Genomic DNA, 22,060 nt, shown 5'->3' with positions numbered 1-22,060 from the left:
AAAATTGTCTGATTTTATTATTGTATTAATTTTTTCAATGCGCGGTTTTCTCCGGATCTTAATCATTAGACTGACTTTCGATATAATTTGAGACAAAGAATATATATATTTGTTTGTTTGTTTGTATGGTTTGCATGGTGTTTTTTGTTTGTATGGTTTGCATGGTGTTTTTGCGTTGCATGGAACCAGTGGTTATTCAGCAACGGGACCAACGGCTTTACGTGACTTCCGAACCACGTCGAGATTGAACTTTTATCACCAGAATACACTTCCCTAACACCTTAGTGGAATGCCTGAGAATCGAACTCGCGGCCATTTTACGTTGCATGGAACCAGTGGTTACTCAGCAACGGGACCAACGGCTTCACGTGACTTCCGAACCACGTCGAGATTGAATTTCTATCACCAGAATACACATATCTAACCCCTCAGTGGAATGCCCGAGAATCGAACTCGCGGCCCCCAAGGTGGCAGGCCAAGACCATACCGATCACGCCACTGAGGCGCTAATATTCATATTTGGTCTACAAGCTTCTGCAATAATTCGACACAAATGGTAAACAGTTTGGATCTGCAGATTTCCGAAATAAATTGACACAAATTATATACAAACTGCGTTATAGACTTTTAATATAATTTGACATAAATGATATATAAACTGGGTCTACAAATTTCCGATAAAATTTGACACAGATGATATATAATCTGGATCTACAGACAGCCCATATAATTTAACACAAATTATATATGAACTGGATCTACAGACTTCTGATATAATTTGACAATCATTTGACACAAATGATATATAAACTGGATCTACAGACATCCCATATAATCTGACACAAATGGTATACAATCCGGATATACAATCTTTCGAAATAATCTGATACAAAAGATATCAAGCCAAATCTTTCCCTGATTATTAATTTGGTTAAAGATCCTCTCTCTCTATCCATCTTCTTACCTTTGTGGAAACTGCCGATTTCTGGGTGGTCTTGTCCATGGTGTAATAAGGGACTGTCTGGCAGGTGATCTCTCTGCTCCTGACAAGACCACTGTTTTTTTTCTGAAAGCACAAGATTAGGTCAACGAAGACAGAACAATACCTACGTATCCGGTTTCTAGGTGATTGAATTTCTCTCTTTTTATGACGATACCCTAATAAGAGCTTGCACGGATTGTGTATAATGCAATATATACGTCGTGTGAATATGAAGGAATATTTGGTCTATTAGATTTGCATGTGCTATATGATTCCCAGGTAAAACTATGTACCAATTAATTGCACAAAAATATAGAGTACTTGCATTAATATTTGATTAATTAGATATCCCGTTTTTTTTATCAAACATTTTTTTTTCTCAATTTCCAATTTTTGTTCAACATTATCATTTTCTCCAGATGAAAACTAAGAAAGATTTGATGGCAAAAAAACAACGAGTGCAGGTATCGGTCGGTATCTGGTTCATGAAATACCCAGCTTTTTATCGCGCAACCACAATAAGATTACGTACGATTAAACGGCGTGCAAACGAAGCACGTACAAATACGGACCAGAGGAACGTGGTGATTCGAGTACGCCAATAATAATCAACTACAGCCAGATCACTCAAGCACAAAGAGAAAAAAATATCCCAAACACGTAATTACGTCTGGCTGCACAAGGGAGGAACAAGAAGCGGAAGATGAATGGAACAGGCGAAGAGAGATGCAAGATTTATGCAATATTTTAGTCCACCAGAGAAACTTTCAACGGATTCAATTTTGACTTCGGAAAAGTTATCCCATTTTGAAGTTTCTTTTTTCAGTCCTCCGTAAATTATGATTAACTTACTACATAATGTTGGATATTGGGTCTTAGCTTTGAACGACTACAAACTTTTACCAGACGTCAATATTCTTTCCTCTATGCTACATTGGTCTAAAAGATTTTTATTTATTATTTCTATTTGTTGCTTCGCATCTTCAAGATTTTAAGGCCATTTTGTAAATTTCTCTATATTTCAGAAGTTACCCACGAATTTTGTATGATAAAGACATAAATAAAAATTCCTGTACATTTCTAAGTTATCTGTAACTTTTTTCGTGATAATATCAATAAGAAATCCTATATATCCCGAAAGTCACCCATAAGTGTTTGATGATACAGACATAAACGAACATACCCTTATATTACAGAAGTTGCCCATAACTTTTTTCGTGATAATATCAATAAGAAATCCTATATATCCCGAAAGTCACCCATAAGTGTTTGATGATACAGACATAAACGAACATACCCTTATATTACAGAAGTTGCCCATAACTTTTATGTGATATAGAGGTGAAAAAATATTCCTGTATATTTCAGAAGTTAAGTATAAGTTTTTTTTATGATAAAGACGTAAATAACTATCTATAAGTTTCATATTAATATCACATGGCAATGAACATTCCACTGCCATGCAAAATCAACGAATATCATTCTTCATCTTTACGTACAGGGAATATCCCTGTCCTTCTCTGATAATAATCTTGATTGAATATAAATATACGAATATAAATAGTACGAACATAAAAATACATGAAAGCATATAATCTAGTGTGAACATAAATATACTTTAATTGGCATAATCTCGTATGAACATAAATATACATTAAAACAAGCACGGAAACCTATACGAACACCCCGTATTCACGTGCAATCTTTAGCACAATACGTACAATGAAGCCAGCAGGCGGAGAACACTTGCAATAAAATCAACAAACCGCGCAAGTTCTCCTTCGCCAGTCTCTCTCTCTCCTCTCTCTCTCTCTCTCTCTCTCTCTCTCTCTCTCTCTCTCTCTCTCCCCTCATCATCATCATAACTTTGCGGCAAGCGTCACGGCTCCCTGGTTTAATTACCAAGGTGCTCAAACATACTTTTCTTGAAATTGCTAAACAGTTATGATTCGATCATCAGATACTTTTCACGACTTCTTCATCAGATCTTGACTGTTTGTTTAGTTATCAACCCGAAGGTTGCTTGAATAGGTGCTACAAGAGTCACTGGAGAGAGAGAGAGAGAGAGAGAGAGAGAGAGAGAGAGAGAGAGAGAGAGAGAGGTAACCTTGGAAGAATAGAAAACTCGCGATAACTTACTGGCACGGCTTATGACAGAGAGTAACTTTGACTAATAGAAAATATATTCCTATGCTCTTTTATCAGTTCCAGACACAATCCTTTAATTATTAGTTGACTTATCTTCAAGTTTTATCTATTCAGTCAGGCGTTATATTTATATAAGTTATTCCACGTACTCCCGAAGTTCCTCGCGTTATTTAACGTTTCTGACTCAATATTGAATATTTCCGTCAGTATATGTTTAATAACACATATTTATTTTCGTGTTTATTTATTTAAGAATAAAGTCTTTCCAATAATTTCACACCGTGAAATTAACCCTTCAAAATTCCTTTTGATTTGAAGAGGTTTTCCAATCAAAACAGTTCAGAAATTAATTTTTTAACGTAAATTTAAAAGAAAGTTTATATGAGCCATATCGGAGACGCGGCTGACTAAAAATAAAAAATAAAAACCTTTAGGATGTTTAACATCTATAGAAACCTTAATTAAACACCTATGGAAAATATAGCACCTTCAAGCACTCACCTGAAGATAGTTCAGTAACACTAAAAAAAAAAAAAAAACATTCTAGTCCAGTAACTTTTAGCTCAGTTAGATTTATATACATGATTAATCGCAAGCCTCTTTAGTAATATAACTGCACTTTTGTAATTATAAAAAATCTTGAAAAAATCACAACATTCACAACAAAATAACCTGTTTCACAAATCGAACATTTACAAAACACAATCCCTGCACAAAAAACATCCACAGACATAAGTATAAAACTTTTATCCCGGAAGTTCCAGAACTTACAATACAAAACAATCTCTTCAGGCGATCTCCAATAAAGAGAAACTCGTTAAAAAGAGAAGATTTTGCGCTCCATTGAGTTATAAACTGTCGTTAGGTTGAGTCAGACTGTCTTTTGACTAAGTAAGACTGCCGTTAGACTGAGTCAGACTGTTGTTAGATTGAGTCAGTCAGACTGAGTCAGACTGTCGTTTGACTGAGTAAGACTGCCGTTAGACTGAGTCAGACTGTTGTTAGGCTGAGTCAGACTGTCGTTAAACTGAGTCAGACTGTCGTTAGACTGAATCAGACTATTCTTAAATTAAGTCAGACTGTCGTTAGACAGGGTCAGACTGTTGTTAAACAGAGTCAGACTCATTAGACTGTTGTTAAACAGAGTCAGACTAGTTAGACTGAGTCAGACTGTCGTTAGACTGAGTCACTGTCATTAGACTGAGTCAGACTGAGGCAGAATGTCATGAGGCTGAGCCAGACTGCTGTTAGACTGAGTCTGTTAGACTGAGTCAGTCAGACTGGCATGTGTAACGACAGGGCGTAGCTGGGTTCCTATTGCAAAATAAAATTTGGTAATACCTGTTCTAGTCCTTATCGGATAACGGCTGGGTTTTTGGCCCCTTGACTAAGTGCTGTTTGTATTTGCCCAACTTAGAGAGAAAACGCCCACTCATTACTGTTATCACCTTCAATGGCTATTCTTGTTCTTGCTAATAGTGTCGTTTAGCTAATATTCTCAAAGACTATTATCCCAACCCTAAGGTGCCCGTGGAAGTGGAAGTTACCCACAGCAACATAAAAATACAGTTATATTACAAGATCTGGAAGGGAAAAACAAAAAGTATAAGTACCTGGGTACTGTACCCTGAAGAAATGTATATATCAAATACACGATGGCGATAGGTACTTATAACTAATATTATTTACTTCTGGCTCTTGTAGTAGATACATCTATACTTGTTTTTTTTTTCATCTGTCCACCCGCCTGTGGTGTTTGCGTATGGTAACACTGCATCCCGGGCTTTAGATAGTTATATTCAGCTTACATTCAACAATAATAACAATATCCTATTTCGAAAATTAGCGGTGTAATTCGCATACAGTAAATTATTAAAACACTTTTCAGTTGCAAATGTACACCCAGACATCCTTTTATTTACCTAAAACTTACACATAGCGTAACTATCTAAAGCCCGGGACGCAGTGTTAACATACACAAACACCACAGGCGGGTGGACAGATGGAAAAAAAAAAACATAGTATATATAGTCAAGTGATCCTTGTGACGCTACAGCATATAGGGATACCGATATACAATGTATTTTGTGTACAATTATTACTTAAGGGGTCAATTTGGTAAGATCTTTTTAACGTGACTCGCAATGCCTCCCTCTGCGGGATAGAATTTACGTATATATGTGTGCCCGCGTGTGTGTGTATATAATATATATATTTATATTATTCGAGCTACAAATGAACTTCAATATCTAATTCGCTCTACCTCGAAATTAATATATTTTCAAATATGTAAACCGAAGGGGAATTCTCTGTCCAGGACGGTGGTTCGAACCCACGAGAGGACGAAATTATTAACAACTAAAAAATTCCCCTGAGGTTTACATATATGAAAATATATTAATTCCGAGGTAGAGCGAATTAGACATTAAAGGACATTTGTAGGTCGAATAATTTATATGAATCACGGTGATGTGATAATTATTCATAATATATATATGTGTGTGTGTGTGTGTGTGTGTATGTGTGTGTGTGTGTATATACGTCCTAACTCATCACTTAACTAACAAACTAAGAAAATAAAGATAAGTTATTCTCAACATACTTTACAGTAGACGTCCCACTGGGCAATGAATATGGCCGCCAGCTGATCTTCAAAGTGAAGCGAAGTGTTCTCTTGGTAATAAAGCTCCATTGTCCTCGTCTCCTGAAGGTGGACTCGAAACACCATTGCATTCATCTGTCAATAATAATAATAATAATAATAATAATAATAATAATAATAATAATAATAATACCTAAGTTATATAGTGCAACTGAATCTAAAATGGAATAATTACAGCATATTGTTTGACAAAAACTTGAAATTAAGGATAAAAATCTTTTACTCGTAATAGTATTGTGCAATTAAACTTCAAATATAATTGCAGCATATTACCGAAAACTATTTGAAATTACAGATAATTAATATTTTGTTGGCAGGAATAATAATAATAATGATAATAATAATAATATAAAAATAAAGTAAACTAAATTCCTGTAACTCAATGTTTATGTTGTCCTCACAGGTAATAATAATAATAATAATAATAATAATAATAATAATAATAATAAGCTACCAGATGGGAGCAACATCAAACACATAGATGAGACAGGATACAAATACCTGGGAATAATGGAAGGAGGAGATATAAAACACCAAGAGATGAAGGACACGATCACGAAAGAATATATGCAGAGACTCAAGGCGATACTCAAGTCAAAACTCAACGCCGGAAATATGATAAAAGCCATAAACACATGGACAGTGCCAGTAATCAGATACAGCGCAGGAATAGTGGAATGGACGAAGGCAGAACTCCGCAGCATAGATCAGAAAACCAGGAAACAAATGACAATACACAAAGCACTACACCCAAGAGCAAATACGGACAGACTATACATAACACGAAAGGAAGGAGGGAGAGGACTACTAAGTATAGAGGACTGCGTCAACATCGAAAACAGAGCACTGGGGCAATATCTGAAAACCAGTGAAGACGAGTGGCTAAAGAGTGCATGGGAAGAAGGACTAATAAAAGTAGACGAAGACCCAGAAATATACAGAGACAGGAGAAAGACAGAAAGAACAGAGGACTGGCACAACAAACCAATGCACGGACAATACATGAGACAGACTAAAGAACTAGCCAGCGATGACAATTGGCAATGGCTACAGAGGGGAGAGCTAAAGAAGGAAACTGAAGGAATGATAACAGCAGCACAAGATCAGGCCCTAAGAACCAGATATGTTCAAAGTACGATAGACGAAAATAACATCTCTCCCATATGTAGGAAGTGCAATACGAAAAATGAAACCATAAACCACATAGCAAGTGAATGCCCGGCACTTGCACAGAACCAGTACAAAAAGAGGCATGATTCAGTGGCAAAAGCCCTCCACTGGAGCCTGTGCAAGAAACATCAGCTACCTTGCAGTAATAAGTGGTACGAGCACCAACCTGAAGGAGTGATAGAAAACGATCAGGCAAAGATCCTCTGGGACTATGGTATCAGAACGGATAGGGTGATACGTGCAAACAGACCAGACGTGACGTTGATTGACAAAGTCAAGAAGAAAGTATCACTGATTGATGTCGCAATACCATGGGACACCAGAGTTGAAGAGAAAGAGAGGGAAAAAATGGATAAGTATCAAGATCTGAAAATAGAAATAAGAAGGATATGGGATATGCCAGTGGAAATCGTACCCATAATCATAGGAGCACTAGGCACGATCCCAAGATCCCTGAAAAGGAATCTAGAAAAACTAGAGGCGGAAGTAGCTCCGGGCCTCATGCAGAAGAGTGTGATCCTAGAAACGGCACACATAGTAAGAAAAGTGATGGACTCCTAAGGAGGCAGGATGCAACCCGGAACCCCACACTATAAATACCACCCAGTCGAATTGGAGGACTGTGATAGAGCAAAAAAAAAAAAAAAAAAAAAAAAAAATAATAATAATAATGGTAGAAAAGATTAGACAATGGATGGAGCCAGATACAGAGAGAACAAAGATCCCCTCCATGAAAGCCTACAACACCAAGAAATTAAGGGAGAAAACTAGTGAGGTCAATGAAATAATGGGCATAATACACACCACCAGTATCACAGAAACAAATAACTTGGCATATGCGGGAGCAAGATTAGTAGCAGAACTGATGGGGATTCGAACACCAACACCACCAGCACAACCAACCTAACAGAAACCAGAACAGCAACCTCCTTGGAAAAGGCACCTGGAAAACAAATCATGGTGATGAGATCTGACTTGAGTAAACTGAAAGAGATGGCAGAAAAAAGGCTAAGAAGCAAGAAAACAAGGGAGGAACTGAACGAGAAATACAAAGTACAAGAGAGGGGACTAAACAACACAATAGAAGATGTAAAACAGAGGCTTAAGGCCAAAGCACATAAGATCCAACGGTACATGAACAGGAATAAGGGATACCAACAGAACAAACTATTCGGAACCAACCAGAAAAGACTATACAGCCAACTAAGAGGGGAAGACAACCACCAAGAAATACCTGAAGCCGAACCAAGTAAGAGACTGGGAAAACATATGGAGCAATGCGGTATCACACAACAAACATGCAACATGGCTCCAGGAAGTCAAGGAAGAGGAAACAGGGAGAATAAAACAAAGATTCACAGACATCACGACAGACACAGTCAGACACCAACTAAAGAAAATGCCAAACTGGAAAGCCCCAGGTCCCGATGAAGTCCATGGATACTGGCTCAAAAACTTCAAGGCCCTACACCCACGAATAGCAGAACAACTCCAGCATTGTATCTCAAATCACCATGCACCCAAATGGATGACCACAGGAAGGACATCCTTAGTACAAAAAGACAAGAGTAAGGGAAATATAGCCAGTAACTACAGGCCTATCACCTGCCTACCAATAATGTGGAAGTTACTAACAGGTATCATCAGTGAAAGGCTATACAACTACCTAGAGGAGAAAAACACCATCCCCCACCAACAGAAAGGCTGCAGAAGGAAGTGTAGGGGCACAAAAGACCAGCTCCTGATAGACAAAATGGTAATGAAGAACAGTAGAAGGAAAACCAACCTAAGCATGGCATGGATAGACTATAAGAAAGCCTTCGACATGATACCACACACATGGTTAATAGAATGCTTGAAAATATATGGGGCAGAGGAAAACACCATCAGCTTCCTCAAAAATACAATGCACAACTGGAATACAATACTTACAAGCTCTGGAATAAGACTAGCAGAGGTTAATATCAGGAGAGGGATCTTCCAGGGCGACTCACTGTCCCCACTACTCTTCGTAGTAGCCATGATTCCCATGACAAAAGTACTACAGAAGATGGATGCCGGGTATCAACTCAAGAAAAGAGGCAACAGAATCAACCATCTGATGTTCATGGACGACATCAAGCTGTATGGTAAGAGCATCAAGGAAATAGATACCCTAATGCAGACTGTAAGGATTGTATCTGGGGACATCAGGATGGAGTGTGGAATAGAAAAATGCGCCTTAGTCAACATACAAAAAGGCAAAGTAACGAGAACTGAAGGGATAAAGCTACCAGATGGGAGCAAGATCAAACACATAGATGAGACAGGATACAAATACCTGGGAATAATGGAAGGAGGGGATATAAAACACCAAGAGATGAAGGACACAATCAGGAAAGAATATATGCAGAGACTCAAGGCAATACTCAAGTCAAAACTCAACGCTGGAAATATGATAAAAGCCATAAACACACGGGCAGCGCCAGTAATCAGATACAGCGCAGGAATAGTGGAATGGACGAAGGCAGAACTCCGTAGCATAGATCAGAAAACCAGGAAACATATGACAATACACAAAGCACTGCACCCAAGAGCAAATACGGACAGACTATACATAACACGAAAGGAAGGAGGGAGAGGACTACTAAGTATAGAGGACTGCGTCAACATCAGGAACAGAGCACTGGGGCAATATCTGAAAACCAGTGAAGACGAGTGGCTAAAGAGTGCATGGGAAGAAGGACTAATAAAAGTAGACGAAGACCCAGAAATATACAGAGACAGGAGAATGACAAACAGAACAGAGGAATGGCACAACAAACCAATGCACGGACAATACATGAGACAGACTAAAGAACTAGCCAGCGATGACACATGGCAATGGCTACAGAGGGGAGAGCTAAAGAAGGAAACTGAAGGAATGATAACAGCGGCACAAGATCAGGCCCTAAGAACCAGATATGTTCAAAGAACGATAGACGAAAATAACATCTCTCCCATATGTAGGGAGTGCAATACGAAAAATGAAACCATAAACCACATAGCAAGTGAATGCCCGGCACTTGCACAGAACCAGTACAAAAAGAGGCATGATTCAGTAGCAAAAGCCCTCCACTGGAGCCTGTGCAAGAAACATCAGCTACCTTGCAGTAATAAGTGGTACGAGCACCAACCTGAGGGAGTGATAGAAAACGATCAGGCAAAGATCCTCTGGGACTATGGTATCAGAACAGATAGGGTAATACGTGCAAATAGACCAGACGTGACGTTGCTTGACAAAGTCAAGAAGAAAGTATCACTCATTGATGTCGCAATACCATGGGACACCAGAGTTGAAGAGAAAGAGAAGGAAAAAATGGATAAGTATCAAGATCTGAAAATAGAAATAAGAAGGATGTGGGATATGCCAGTGGAAATTGTACCCATAATCATAGGAGCACTAGGCACGATCCCAAGATCCCTGAAAAGGAATCTAGAAAAACTAGAATCTGAAGTAGCTCCAGGGCTCATGCAGAAGAGTGTGATCCTAGAAACGGCGCACATGGTAAGAAAAGTGATGGACTCCTAAGGAGGCAGGATGCAACCCTGAACCCCACACTATAAATACCTCCCAGTCGAATTGGAGGACTGTGATAGAGCAAAAAAAAAAAAAAGAAAAAAAAATAATAATAATAATTTTGAAAATTAAATTCTTGAAGCTCTGTTTGTGCTTTTATCACAGATCCTCTCACCAGGAGTTCATTTTATGTTAAATTTAGGATATTGCCGTAAAAGATGTCCTAGGGGGACATCTTATGCTAGGATTAAGATTACCAGCTAGACATATTTCTACTTAACCCTGTCCAGACTACCGATATATCTGTTGCCAACCACCGTGGGTATAAAGTCAATTAATGCCCTTTACTTTTCACTGCATTTTTCTTTTATAGATTACTGAATGGGACTCTTATGTCCCAGCGAAACAAATTTCTCGTTGACCCTGTCCAGGTTACTTATACATTTATTCCCAAAGAACGTGGGTATCATGGTATAGTTTTATAATTAATGCCCTTTATTCAACTCTGCATATATATATATATACTACTATATAATTATTATATATATTAATATATCATATATATAGATATTCATATATATTATATATATATCTATATATATATATATATATATATTATATATATATATATCTGTTTGTCAATATTACTCTTCTGAGAAAGTTTACAAAAGCCTTCGGGTACTTTCCTTACACAAACAACTGAGAATTTGTCAATACTTTCTCAGCATTTTAACAACTGATCCCCGATCCCTTTTTCCTACCGAGAGCGACTCGATTCGCTGGAGGGCAGCACCACCAATATGCAGTGAATGTTGAGCCTCGCTGTAGAACTTCTCAGTTCTAGAGGTCACTTTATTCCTCACACCACTGGGCGGCAGAAGAGTCTCCCTGAGAATGTCGTGCAAAGAACTTCAAAGTTCAATCGAAGATGCAATGCATTACTTCCCTAATCCTATTCTTCTTGCATTTTAATAGTTTTATTTGTATATTATTTTTTTTAATAATTTGTTTGTTTGTTTGTTTGTATGGTGTTTTTACGTCGCAAGGAACCAGTGGTTATTCAGCAATGGGACCAACGGCTTTTACGTGACTTCCGAACCACGTCTAGAGTGAACCTCTATCATGAGAAATACACATCTCTAACCCCTCAGTGGAATACCCAAGAATCGAACTTGCGGCCACCGAGGTGACACGCCAACGCCATACCGACCACGCCACTGAGGTTTCTTCTTTTTTTTTTGAGTAAAATCTGGTTTCCGTTCTTCCCTTTACCTCGTTTTCCTAATTCCTAATGAACACCATATTCTTTGAAAGCTTGAATTTCAAGTCGAATAAATGGTCCCTGTGAGCTTGTTCCGTATGAATATAGGGTCTTGAATAGGGTTCATCCTCTGAATTTGAATATCGAAATTTATTCTTTATGTGAATAACAAGGAAGATTTCTGGCACTGATGTATCTAACAAAATACATTAAATCTATTCCCTCCTTCCTCAGAACCTATATCCACAGGGCAAAAACGTATTCCGCGTGATTGAACGGAGCCCAGCGATACAGATTAGGCGAACAGAACTTTCAGAATATTCCATACAGAGATTGGTATATTGTTGGGGGGTGGGAGGGGGGGGGAGGGAAAGAGCCTATACTAAAGCGAGTGTTTGTTTGTATGCTTTTTGATGTTTGAAAAATGTGTTTGTCATGTTAAAAAAGCAAGAATATACAAATATTAGAATTTTATAGGTTGCATTAATTAGCTCGATACATACACTTCACGAACAAATCTTAGAAAGGTTCGGTAAGAATTAGGTCCCACTGGGAGCCAACCTTATCGGAGTTGTTACTAATATGGGTGCAGTTTATGTGGTAGACCCAGGTAAGAAGGAAGTGAGATTTTTTTATTATCACAGTGATATTGCAGAAAAATCTTTCAACAGGATGACTGTATGTGCTTAAACTTTAAGTGCAAAGAGCCTTCCAGTTTTTCGTGATTATTATAATTAATTATCATGCTATTCGATTGTCAATGACAAGAGTCAAAATTTTCGAAATATTTGCCCTAAAATAGTGTAGCAGCAAATGGTTAGGCTACACAATTATGCACAGAGACCAGTTTTTTTATTGTTTTTTTATTTTTTTTTTAAAGAAGGAACACCACTTCAACACTTAGTAAATAATAACGTACTATTTCATATAGTAAAATTCCATCTGATGCTTTTCTCGATTATCTCGTACAAAAAAGATCCTGCACTAATGGATCCTTCAAACACCAAAAATCAATCCCATATTATCACGTTTGTCACTGACTTAACCAAATGTGTCTTTTGGACAACATCTGTGTCACGAGAAAACTATATTGACTCTAACTGTTGCTCTGAATCGTTTGCGTGTCCTGGTTCGACTCACCTTGTCACCTTGAATCCACAACGGGAGATGACAAAACACCGACTTGTTAAGCCCAGCTACTCACCTTGGCTGAAATGGATAGGCCTAAACGAAGATATTACAATTCACAACACTTTGATGAGTTCTCATTCCCGTCTGAACTTTAAAATGCACAGAAGCGTGGAAATGTGGACAAATTCTTCAAACACACAGATATCATTCGTGACGAGAGTGGAGTCGATAAAAAAAAACATGGTCGTGAATGAAGGGGGAGGGGCTGTTTACTTTCGTTACCATGGCAACGGGGACGCGGTCACTGTCCTCGTGATTCAGCGCAGCTGGCTTTCGTAAACTGAATCGTGATATACTTTACATTGTTGGTCTTCAATTTATTATATTTATTTATTTCATCATTAGACTTTATTATTCTTTAGAAATTAATATATTTCCTTGCAATCACAATGTGAAGATAAATTCTCTATAATTATATTATATATATATATATTATATCTATATATATATATAATATATATATATATATATATATATCCATATATATAGATATATATATAATTTACATCATAATCTTTCTAAACTACTTCAGTTTTGCTAAATGTATTTCCTCAGTCACCTTTACATTGGTTAACATTTGTTACGTTCTCACCAGTGCTGTGTAAAAGCTCGAACTCTGCGCATATATACATACATACATATCATAAATATGCACCCTCGTCCGTGTAAGAGAAGGATCGGCTCCTCAGGTAGAGACCCGATATTTAATGCTTCACGAACCGCGCTTATTGCTTATAAGAAGTTAAGTAGACGATAATGCAATGTTGAGCCGATGCTTGTTGCATACGTGATGTTGATACGGAGGTGGTTGCAATTTCGGGGAGCCGTGCATGACAGATCTCATCTTGGACGGTTATTGGAGGGGGGAGGAGGAATCCTTCTCTGCAAATCCTTCCGTATTTGCAGAGCAACTCTGCATGATTATTATAGGAATATTACGGTACTCGTGGAATCTATAGGAGGTCTTGGGGTTTTGATTTGTGCCTCGGAAGGTCTCTTATTTTTTCTAAAGTTATTTTCGTTTACTCAGGGTGTAAGCCTACAAGTTACTTTGATGTTGATGTTGCTGTTGTTGTTGTTGGGGGTAGTAAAGCCCTGTGGAAAAGCCTAAAAATATCTGAAAAAGAAGTTTCGTGCTGAGTTCAAAATACAGGAGTTTTACGATAGGGTACTTATGATTTTTAATGCCTGAGCTTGGGCCATCCCGTGTCAATCTTACCGGCGCTAAGTCCATCTCATCAATTTTGCCCGCTCTAATGCCATCTTGTCAATTTTGCCCGCGCTGGGGCCATCTCGTGTCAATTTTGCCCCTGCTGGGTTAATTTTGCCCGTGCTTGGGCAATTTTGCCGACGCTGGGGCTCTCTCGTAGTAATTTGCCTGACCTTGGGCATTTTTGACCACCCTGGGGTCAGCTCGTGTCAATTTTGCCTGCACTGGGGTCACCTCCTGTCAATTTTGCCCGAGCTAGGGCCATCTCGTTCCCACGCTGGGAGAATTTTTTTGGCCCTGCGGTCATCTCGTGTCAATTTTGCCCACCCTGCGGTAAAATTGACACAAGATGGCCACAGCATGGGCAAAATTGAAACGAGATGACCCCAGAGCAAGTAAAATTAACATGAGATGGCCTGAGCATGGGCAAAATTGACACAAGATGAACCCAGCTCGGGAAAATTTGACTCTAGATGGCCCCAACCAGTCAAAATTGCCCCAGTGCGTGGAAAATTAACACAAGATGGCCTCAACGTGGGTAAAATTGACAAGAGACGGCCTCAGCCAGCCAAAATTGACACAAGATGGCCCCAGCGTGGATAAAGTTGACACGAGATGGCCCCAGCCAGCCAAAATTATCCCAGCGAGTGCAAAATTGGCACAAGATGGCCCCAGAGCGGATAAACTTGATACGAGATGACCTCAGTGCGGGTAAAATTGACACGAGATGGCCCGAGGTCAGACAAAATTGTAGGAAACAGTGATTATTACAAATTACAGACGATATTGCACGTCATAATAAATCCTTCATTTCAAGTGATTGGACAAGTAGATAAATCACACAAGTAATTTAACAGGTAGTTATTCACTCAGGTAACTGGACAAGGTATCTCTCTCTCTCTCTCTCTCTCTCTCTCTCTCTCTTTTTCAAAGCTCATGCCATCCAGGCCTTTCCCCCCCTCTCTCTCTCTCTGCTTCAATATGCAGGCAGTTCAGTTCTCTCTCTCTCTCTCTCTCTCTCTCCTCTCTCTCTCTCTCTCTCTCTCTCTCTTTCTTCTGACACTCGGCTAAAGAAGACGGAGCTAACTACAGGTATTCCAAGAAGGCGATGTCAAATACTCGCACAGTGTCACTGTCAACACTCCCCTCCCTGTCTTGCTGTTTAATGAACTGGTTGCGACAGTGACCTTACGTCATGTGTCAGGCGTTGTCTTTGTTGATTTCGCTGAAGAACACCTCATTACAGGCTCTCGTTATCTCTTAATGCTTCAGGCCAGTTCCTGGCTAGGCATCGGCAAGAAAGCAATACTCTCTTAACAAAATGACAGCCATTTTTCAAGTGACTCGGAGAACTGCATAATTAATCACGACGATTCTGCCCAGTCAAAGTCAAGTTCGCAATAATTATTACTGCATTTCAGCCCAAATTGTATTTTCCTAACTCCAAAAGCTCCTTGCAAATCAAGTAAATAGATAGAAAGTCAAGGGTTTATAAATATCATGGTATGGTGCGACGAGCTAAATGCAAAATAGGTTTTCAAGAATTTCTTTTTTCTCCCTCTTTTCCGAGAAGAACTCATCCTCTTCCTCTTCTCCTTCTGCTCCCTCCTCATCTTATTTTCTCCTCCTCCCCATTTCCTTTCTCGTCTCCTCCTTCGTCCTCTTCTTCTCCTTCTCCTCCTCTTCACCCCCTCCTCCTCTTCTCTTCTCATCCTCCTCTTCTCTTCTCCTCCTCCTCTTCTCCCCCTCCTCCTCTTCTCTTCTCTTCCCCCTCCTCTTCCAAATAAATTTCGTAATGAAATTCAGCATCTGATTCCTGTTTACCAGGTTCTCAATTATACTTGCGTGTTTATGTCTTCCTCTCAGGCTGACTGATTGACTGGTTTTTATCAGCTGATTACATTAACTGCTGTTTATGATTAGGAATTAGCACTGACCTGCATTTTCACTCGTTAATCATTTTTCATATTTTGTTAGAAACTTTCTAGGGAGGTTCATATGGACTAGATGCTTCAGAAACTACTCAAAATGATATTAACAAAACTGAATATTATAGTAATTAATATTATAATTAATTAAGTAAAAGTCAATTAATATTTCTCCTCTTACAGATAAGAAAACAAGAGAGTTGCACCAACTAAGTAAGGATAAAGTCATATTAAAAGCTTCTTCCAGAAAGAATTCTTGAAGTTTGTAAAAAGAATTAATAAGGATGATACATCTGAATTATCATTAAGTAAAAACCCAATACGCTCTTTTTGATGGAACGACTGTTGGGTAAATATTTTCTCTAAAATTGAAAGTCACACTCTCTACAACTGAAAGACACTTTCAAAAACTGAAAGCTTACTTTCTAAAATTGAGTCGTGTTTCTAAAATTGAAAGCCATTCTTTCTAAAATTGAAAGTTATGCTTTCTAAAATTGAAAGTCATTCTTTCTAAAATTGAAAGTCCTTCTTCGTAAAATTGATAGACATGCTTTCTAAAACTGAAATGTATGCTTTATAAAACTGAAAGAGATGCTTTCCAGAATTGAAAGTCATACCTTCTTAAACTGAAAGTCATGCGTTCTAAATTTGGAAGTCATACTTTCTAAAACTGAAAGTCATACTTTCCAAAATTGAAAGGCCTCCTTTCTAAAATTGAAAGGCCTGCTTTATAAAATTGAAAGGAACGCTTTCTAAAACTTATAGTTATGCTTTCTAATATTGCAAGTTATGCTTTCTAAAATTGAAAGTCATACTTTCTAAAATTGAAAGTCATACTTTCTAAAATTGAAAATCATACTCTAAAACTGAAAATCATAGGCACCGAAAAAATCCCAAAACAAAAGGGAAAATGGGATAATAGAAGGTAAATAAAAAGAGAGTTCTTCACAATCAAATGCCATTCCCTGGAGATTTTGCTTATTTGGGCATGAAATTACACCGGGACCCAAATAATAGCCACTCACACTTTTCCACTCCCAGAATGGCCTCGAATTCCACAGCCTACAAGCAAGGATACATCCTATACTTTAAGCGAATTCTTACACACGTGGATATATTATTATTATTATTATTATTATTATTATTATTATTATTATTATTATACAGAGGAAGAAATCTTTTCATATGGAACAAGCTCACAGTGGACAATTAACTTGAAATTCAAGCTTCCATTATATATGTTTCTCTTGCATTATTATTATTATTATTATTAATATTATTATTCAGAAAATGAACCATTGTTCGTATGAACAAACTCAAAGAGGCCACTGACTTGAAATTCGAGCTTCCAAAGAGTATGGTGTTCATTTGAAAGAAGTAACCGAAGGCATTAGGAAATACAGAAAGAAGATATCAATTATTAGAAAAAATACATTAACAAGTTAATAGATAAAAAAAATGTAAGGTAACTTATCAAAATACAAGAGTAGTTTGAGGGTAGTAATGTTTTGCATTTACTGCATAGTATACACTACAGCATACTTCTGTATGTCTATATAAACTAAGACTTCTACCTAACCGTAAAACATACAACAATATCATGAACGTTCAATATGCTTGCCGAATTTCTTCTGAATGAATTCTAGTAGATTAAAGAATTTATGCCAAAGGCCAAGCTCAGGTACTTGTGTGGTCATTCAGCACTGAAACGGCAACTGAGAGTAAAAAAAAGTTTGAAAAATGCAATAGTAGGAAAACCTCGCAGTTGCTCTAAGAATCACCTGACAGGAGAGGGTGGGAAGTATGATGGAGGACAGAGAATAAAAACGGAGGTCAGTGCAAGGAATGAAAGTGGTTGCAGGTAGGGGCCCGATGGGATGCTGCACAGTACCTCAAGTAATGCCTACAGTACACCGCATGAGGTGCACCGACGGCACTACCTCGCTAGAAGAGGATAAATGAATACTACACAGTTAACAAGACATTTCATCAGCATATAAGTGGAGACAGGCTTAATTATGCCCATAAGGGAGGTCAGTGTCTCGGGTACCGTATATAGACAGATGCCCCTGTCAAGCAAAACGGGTTCAGATGCAAGTAAGGGAGTGTGATCTCGATTAAGGACTCTAACACTCGCGCCTCTTAAAAAGTAACGGAGAAAGACCCGATGATTTTTTTTATTACCTTCGAAAAGAACGCAACCACCCAAAACCTGCTTCTCGGAAAAATAATTGAGAAATAATCTGATTTTTTTTTTTCCTTTATAAGTTTCATCTTTTGAGTCAGAGACTCGCCATTCGAGACGCCGTTTCGCGGTCAGGGATATAAAACCAGGTTTTTATTTGCATGGTAACGTTAAATGTTTTAACTGAAGAACTGAAGCGTACAGAATTATACTCGTGATATTGCGTTTTTATAGCAAATGTGAAATTAGATTTTAATCGTATTTCTCTCCATTTTTTCTCACTGGGCTAATTTTTTTACATGACAAATGCTTAAAGTATGATGCTGCAGGTTTAAGTTTTTCAAACATCAAATATATATATAATTATGATACTGCAGGGTCAGGTTTTTTAATAAGTCAACTATTGAAATTCTGATGCTGCATTTCTTTAAACCGAGATAAAATCATCTCCGAGGTGACTTCGTTGACAAAAGAATCCCTTTTAAATATTTATAAGTGCCAGAATCACGATCATAAAAAAAAGTCCACACACAAAGGTTCGTTCGCTTATTCTTAATCAAATGTCGTAAAAGTGATTTATGTTTGTGAGCACAATTTTTACTGCCCGCGTCTCTTGCTCTGCCACCGTTAGACACCTACGTACATTGATAACAAAGTCTCTCTCTCTCTCTCTCTCTCTCGTGGAGGGAAAAGCGTTTGGGAGAACTGGGACATAAAGAATGTAAACGCGCAGATCTCAATTATAGAATATATGTATGTGGTCCTTAACTTCCCTAGAGAGAGAGAGAGAGAGAGAGAGAGAGAGAGAGAGAGAGAGAGAGAGAGAGAGAGAGAGAGATTGTTTGTAAAACACTTTTATTTTGGCCACATCACATCAGTGCTAATGTGTTGCATGCTCCCACCTGAGACTGTAATAGACGGTAACTTCAGACTATATTTTTTTCGTAGTGTCTAGTACCTACCACTTATTAGGGAAGATGAATCTTTCGACATTACCGTCAATGTTTCTTACGTAATTCAATCTCTCTCTCTCTCTGGAATAACTAGTTCTGCTACTTTGTAGGCTCACGCGTTAAAAATCTTATAACCCTATCCCCCTCCAACCCATTCCCTGACCTACGAAAGAAACCCCTACCTCATCCCATCCCATCCCCCTCCAACCTCCAAACCCTGACCTTACGAAAAGCAACCCCGCCCCCCTCCAACCTCCGAAAGTCGATTCTCACATCGTACTAAAACTTCTGAGGATCCAGCCCTTATCTGAAATCGGAGTACCTCGCCCACCCGTCAGTCATTTTTAGTAATTCTATCTCATGATGTGTGATTAATACTCCAAGTAAAACAACAACAAGAACAAGACCTGTGCACGCAAGTTCCACAGTCCCTGATCACCGTCTTCGGCATGAAAGCCCCTGGCCACAAAACTCAGGAGCCCCACAATATCTTCGTGGTCTTGGTGAAAGCATTATTCGCCTCACGTGCTTTGCGAAGACGAATGGTATTGGGGTTTTCGCCCATTTCCCGATTTCTCTTCCCAATTACATCTGAACCGACCGTTTCCCCGTTAGTGACCTTTCCCCGAAGGACTTTGTAAGTCGTTCGCAATGACCTTTATTCTGTGAGCTGAAGTTCACTGTCAAGGACATTTTTTTTTCTCTCGGTGAACTTCATTCTGTGAGCTGTGAGGGACCTTTACTGAGGTTCACTGTCAATGACTTTTTACCTATTTCCTGTTAAGGAGATTCCTTCAGTTATAATGGTATTTCCTCTCTTGGGCCTGGTGTTGATAACCCTTTTCCTTCTTTATTTCTTTATTTTTGTTCATCATTTTTCTACGACCTGAGGAATCAACAGCATCTGTAGGCCGGTCAATTCAGGCTTAAAAAGGGCCAACCCGAAAATAAATACTATAAAGCTGGAAATAGTTTTAAAGTATTCTTCAATACTTATATCTTATCAGAAAAAAAACTCCACCAGCTAAGTCCTTGAGCATTTTTCACAATGTGCTCATAAGTCGCTTCATTAAACTGAATTCATATGAGGTACAGTGTGAATGTAACCTGTTAAAATTCTAATTATAAAGGATAATGGAATTCATTAATAGGGGGTTATGCCTTTGTTACACCAACAAAACTATGGAAAAGCATTACATAAAATTATTGTCAATAGTTTTCCATTTCAGGGTTAATAAACGGGAGATATATCTTTCAGTACTTCATAACTTTAGAACACTTATTTTGTTGTTAAGAATAATCAAACATGGTTTTCACTTATGCTAGTTCTGATGGAGTCATTCCCCTGCCTCTGGTTAGACCACCTCTGCTTTTTAAAAATCGCATTAGCACTTGCTCTATGACTAAGTATGGCCACAAACCAGCCCAATGTTTCTGATGCAGCCATGGATGTGTAATTGGCAATTCGAGCATCTGTTGGAGGTACAAGCGAGCTGACTTTGCATAATTCAGATGTCCAGTGGCAGCAAATAAATTGAGTATATTTTGTAAAGATACCAAGTTCAAGTTCCAGTCACTTGTACGGGCTGCCAGAATATGTTGCCTCATTACTTTGACATACTGCATGTATTGCAACCATAATCTTGCTGTTCGTGATTTTTGTGACAGATGAGTAATCGATCTTTCCTTATGGGTTTCTAGCTTCTCAAAGACAGTGTTGTCAAAAGTTGTTTCTCTTAAGTCTGTCAGTTGATTGCATGTTGTTTTAATTTCTTCCTCATCTTCTTTGCTTAACTTGTTGATTCCATCTTCGTGCACATAATTATCATCACCGTCTGGCATTAACATTTGGTGTAACTTTATTGTGAGAGCACTTTCAACTAAAATGTGTGCACGCACTGCTCTTGATATGGATTTACCTTGAAGAATTTGTCTAATGGTATTTTTCCCATAGACTGTTTGCAGCACAGTTTCAATGCCAGAGCGATCCATCAAGGAGCCAATGCTGTCAACAAAAGACATCAATGTGTGGAAACCTCCTAGATGTATCACAATAATCAAGGACTTCTCTATTGCAATTTCAATTGCCTTAAGCCACAAAGGCTGATCAAATGTTATAGATGGTGTTGTAACATTGAGTGTTTTACACTGATCAATCACAAGAAGCAGAGTAGAGTAGATGAATGTGTAGTTTGTTGGATTCAAGTTAATAATGGGCAGAATGTTATTGTTGCCTTTTCTTGATTCCCTTCTTGAATCAGGTTTTGCATATAACAGACCAGTCAGGTCTAGGGTTATCCTTTGTTGAATTTTAACATGCAGCATGCCACAAAATGTCTGCATTCAGTGTTTCAGGTAAAACATAAGGGTATAAAAGTTCTATCGAAGGTTTGAATAAAATGCTGTCAAATTTTCTGCTCTGTGGGAAATCATCGGCAGTAATATGGACATCTGTTGCCTTGAGTATTAATTCCGTTACCCTCAGTAACTTGTCAGGCCTTTTAATTCGTATCTCCTTGGTTACACTCTGACTACTCCCGACTGTTGAAGAAATGATGCCCATGCCATGAAAGCTTCCTCGGCCATCTAAAGTAGCAATATTGCTGTGGTCAACGTTGTCTACGATGAATTGTGTAAAGCTGTTTTCTGTTGATGTTTGCTTGATGATATCATTCAGCGATTGTGAAGTAAGAGAAGCTTACTTGAAACGAGTGACTTCACAATGGGAAACAGAAAATCCTAACTTGAACAATTCATCATTGAGCCACTTTGATCCATAAATGTGATCTACCTCAACACCCAGGGCAAATAAGATAGGTGGTATTATCATAG

General features: G+C 38.3%; 1 protein-coding gene across 3 annotated transcripts in view; it reads right to left on the bottom strand.

Annotated features, from left to right (window-relative positions):
* LOC135208663 (dynein axonemal intermediate chain 4-like) overlaps positions 1-22,060 on the bottom strand; it is a 140,771-nt gene that overhangs the window by 32,793 nt on the left and 85,918 nt on the right. For all 3 annotated transcript variants that reach the window (XM_064241085.1, XM_064241087.1, XM_064241086.1), the window contains exons 3-4: positions 5,733-5,867; positions 965-1,066 (exon numbers count right to left, since the gene is read on the bottom strand). In XM_064241085.1, coding sequence (XP_064097155.1) covers positions 965-1,066; positions 5,733-5,867 — 237 coding nt within the window. The remainder of the gene's footprint in view (positions 1-964; positions 1,067-5,732; positions 5,868-22,060) is intronic.

This window comes from Macrobrachium nipponense, chromosome 35 (assembly GCF_015104395.2).
Source record: "Macrobrachium nipponense isolate FS-2020 chromosome 35, ASM1510439v2, whole genome shotgun sequence".
Classification (NCBI taxonomy): Eukaryota; Metazoa; Arthropoda; class Malacostraca; order Decapoda; family Palaemonidae; genus Macrobrachium; species Macrobrachium nipponense.
Note: the sequence above shows the minus strand (reverse complement) of the source record. Positions and strands in the feature narration are given on the sequence as shown.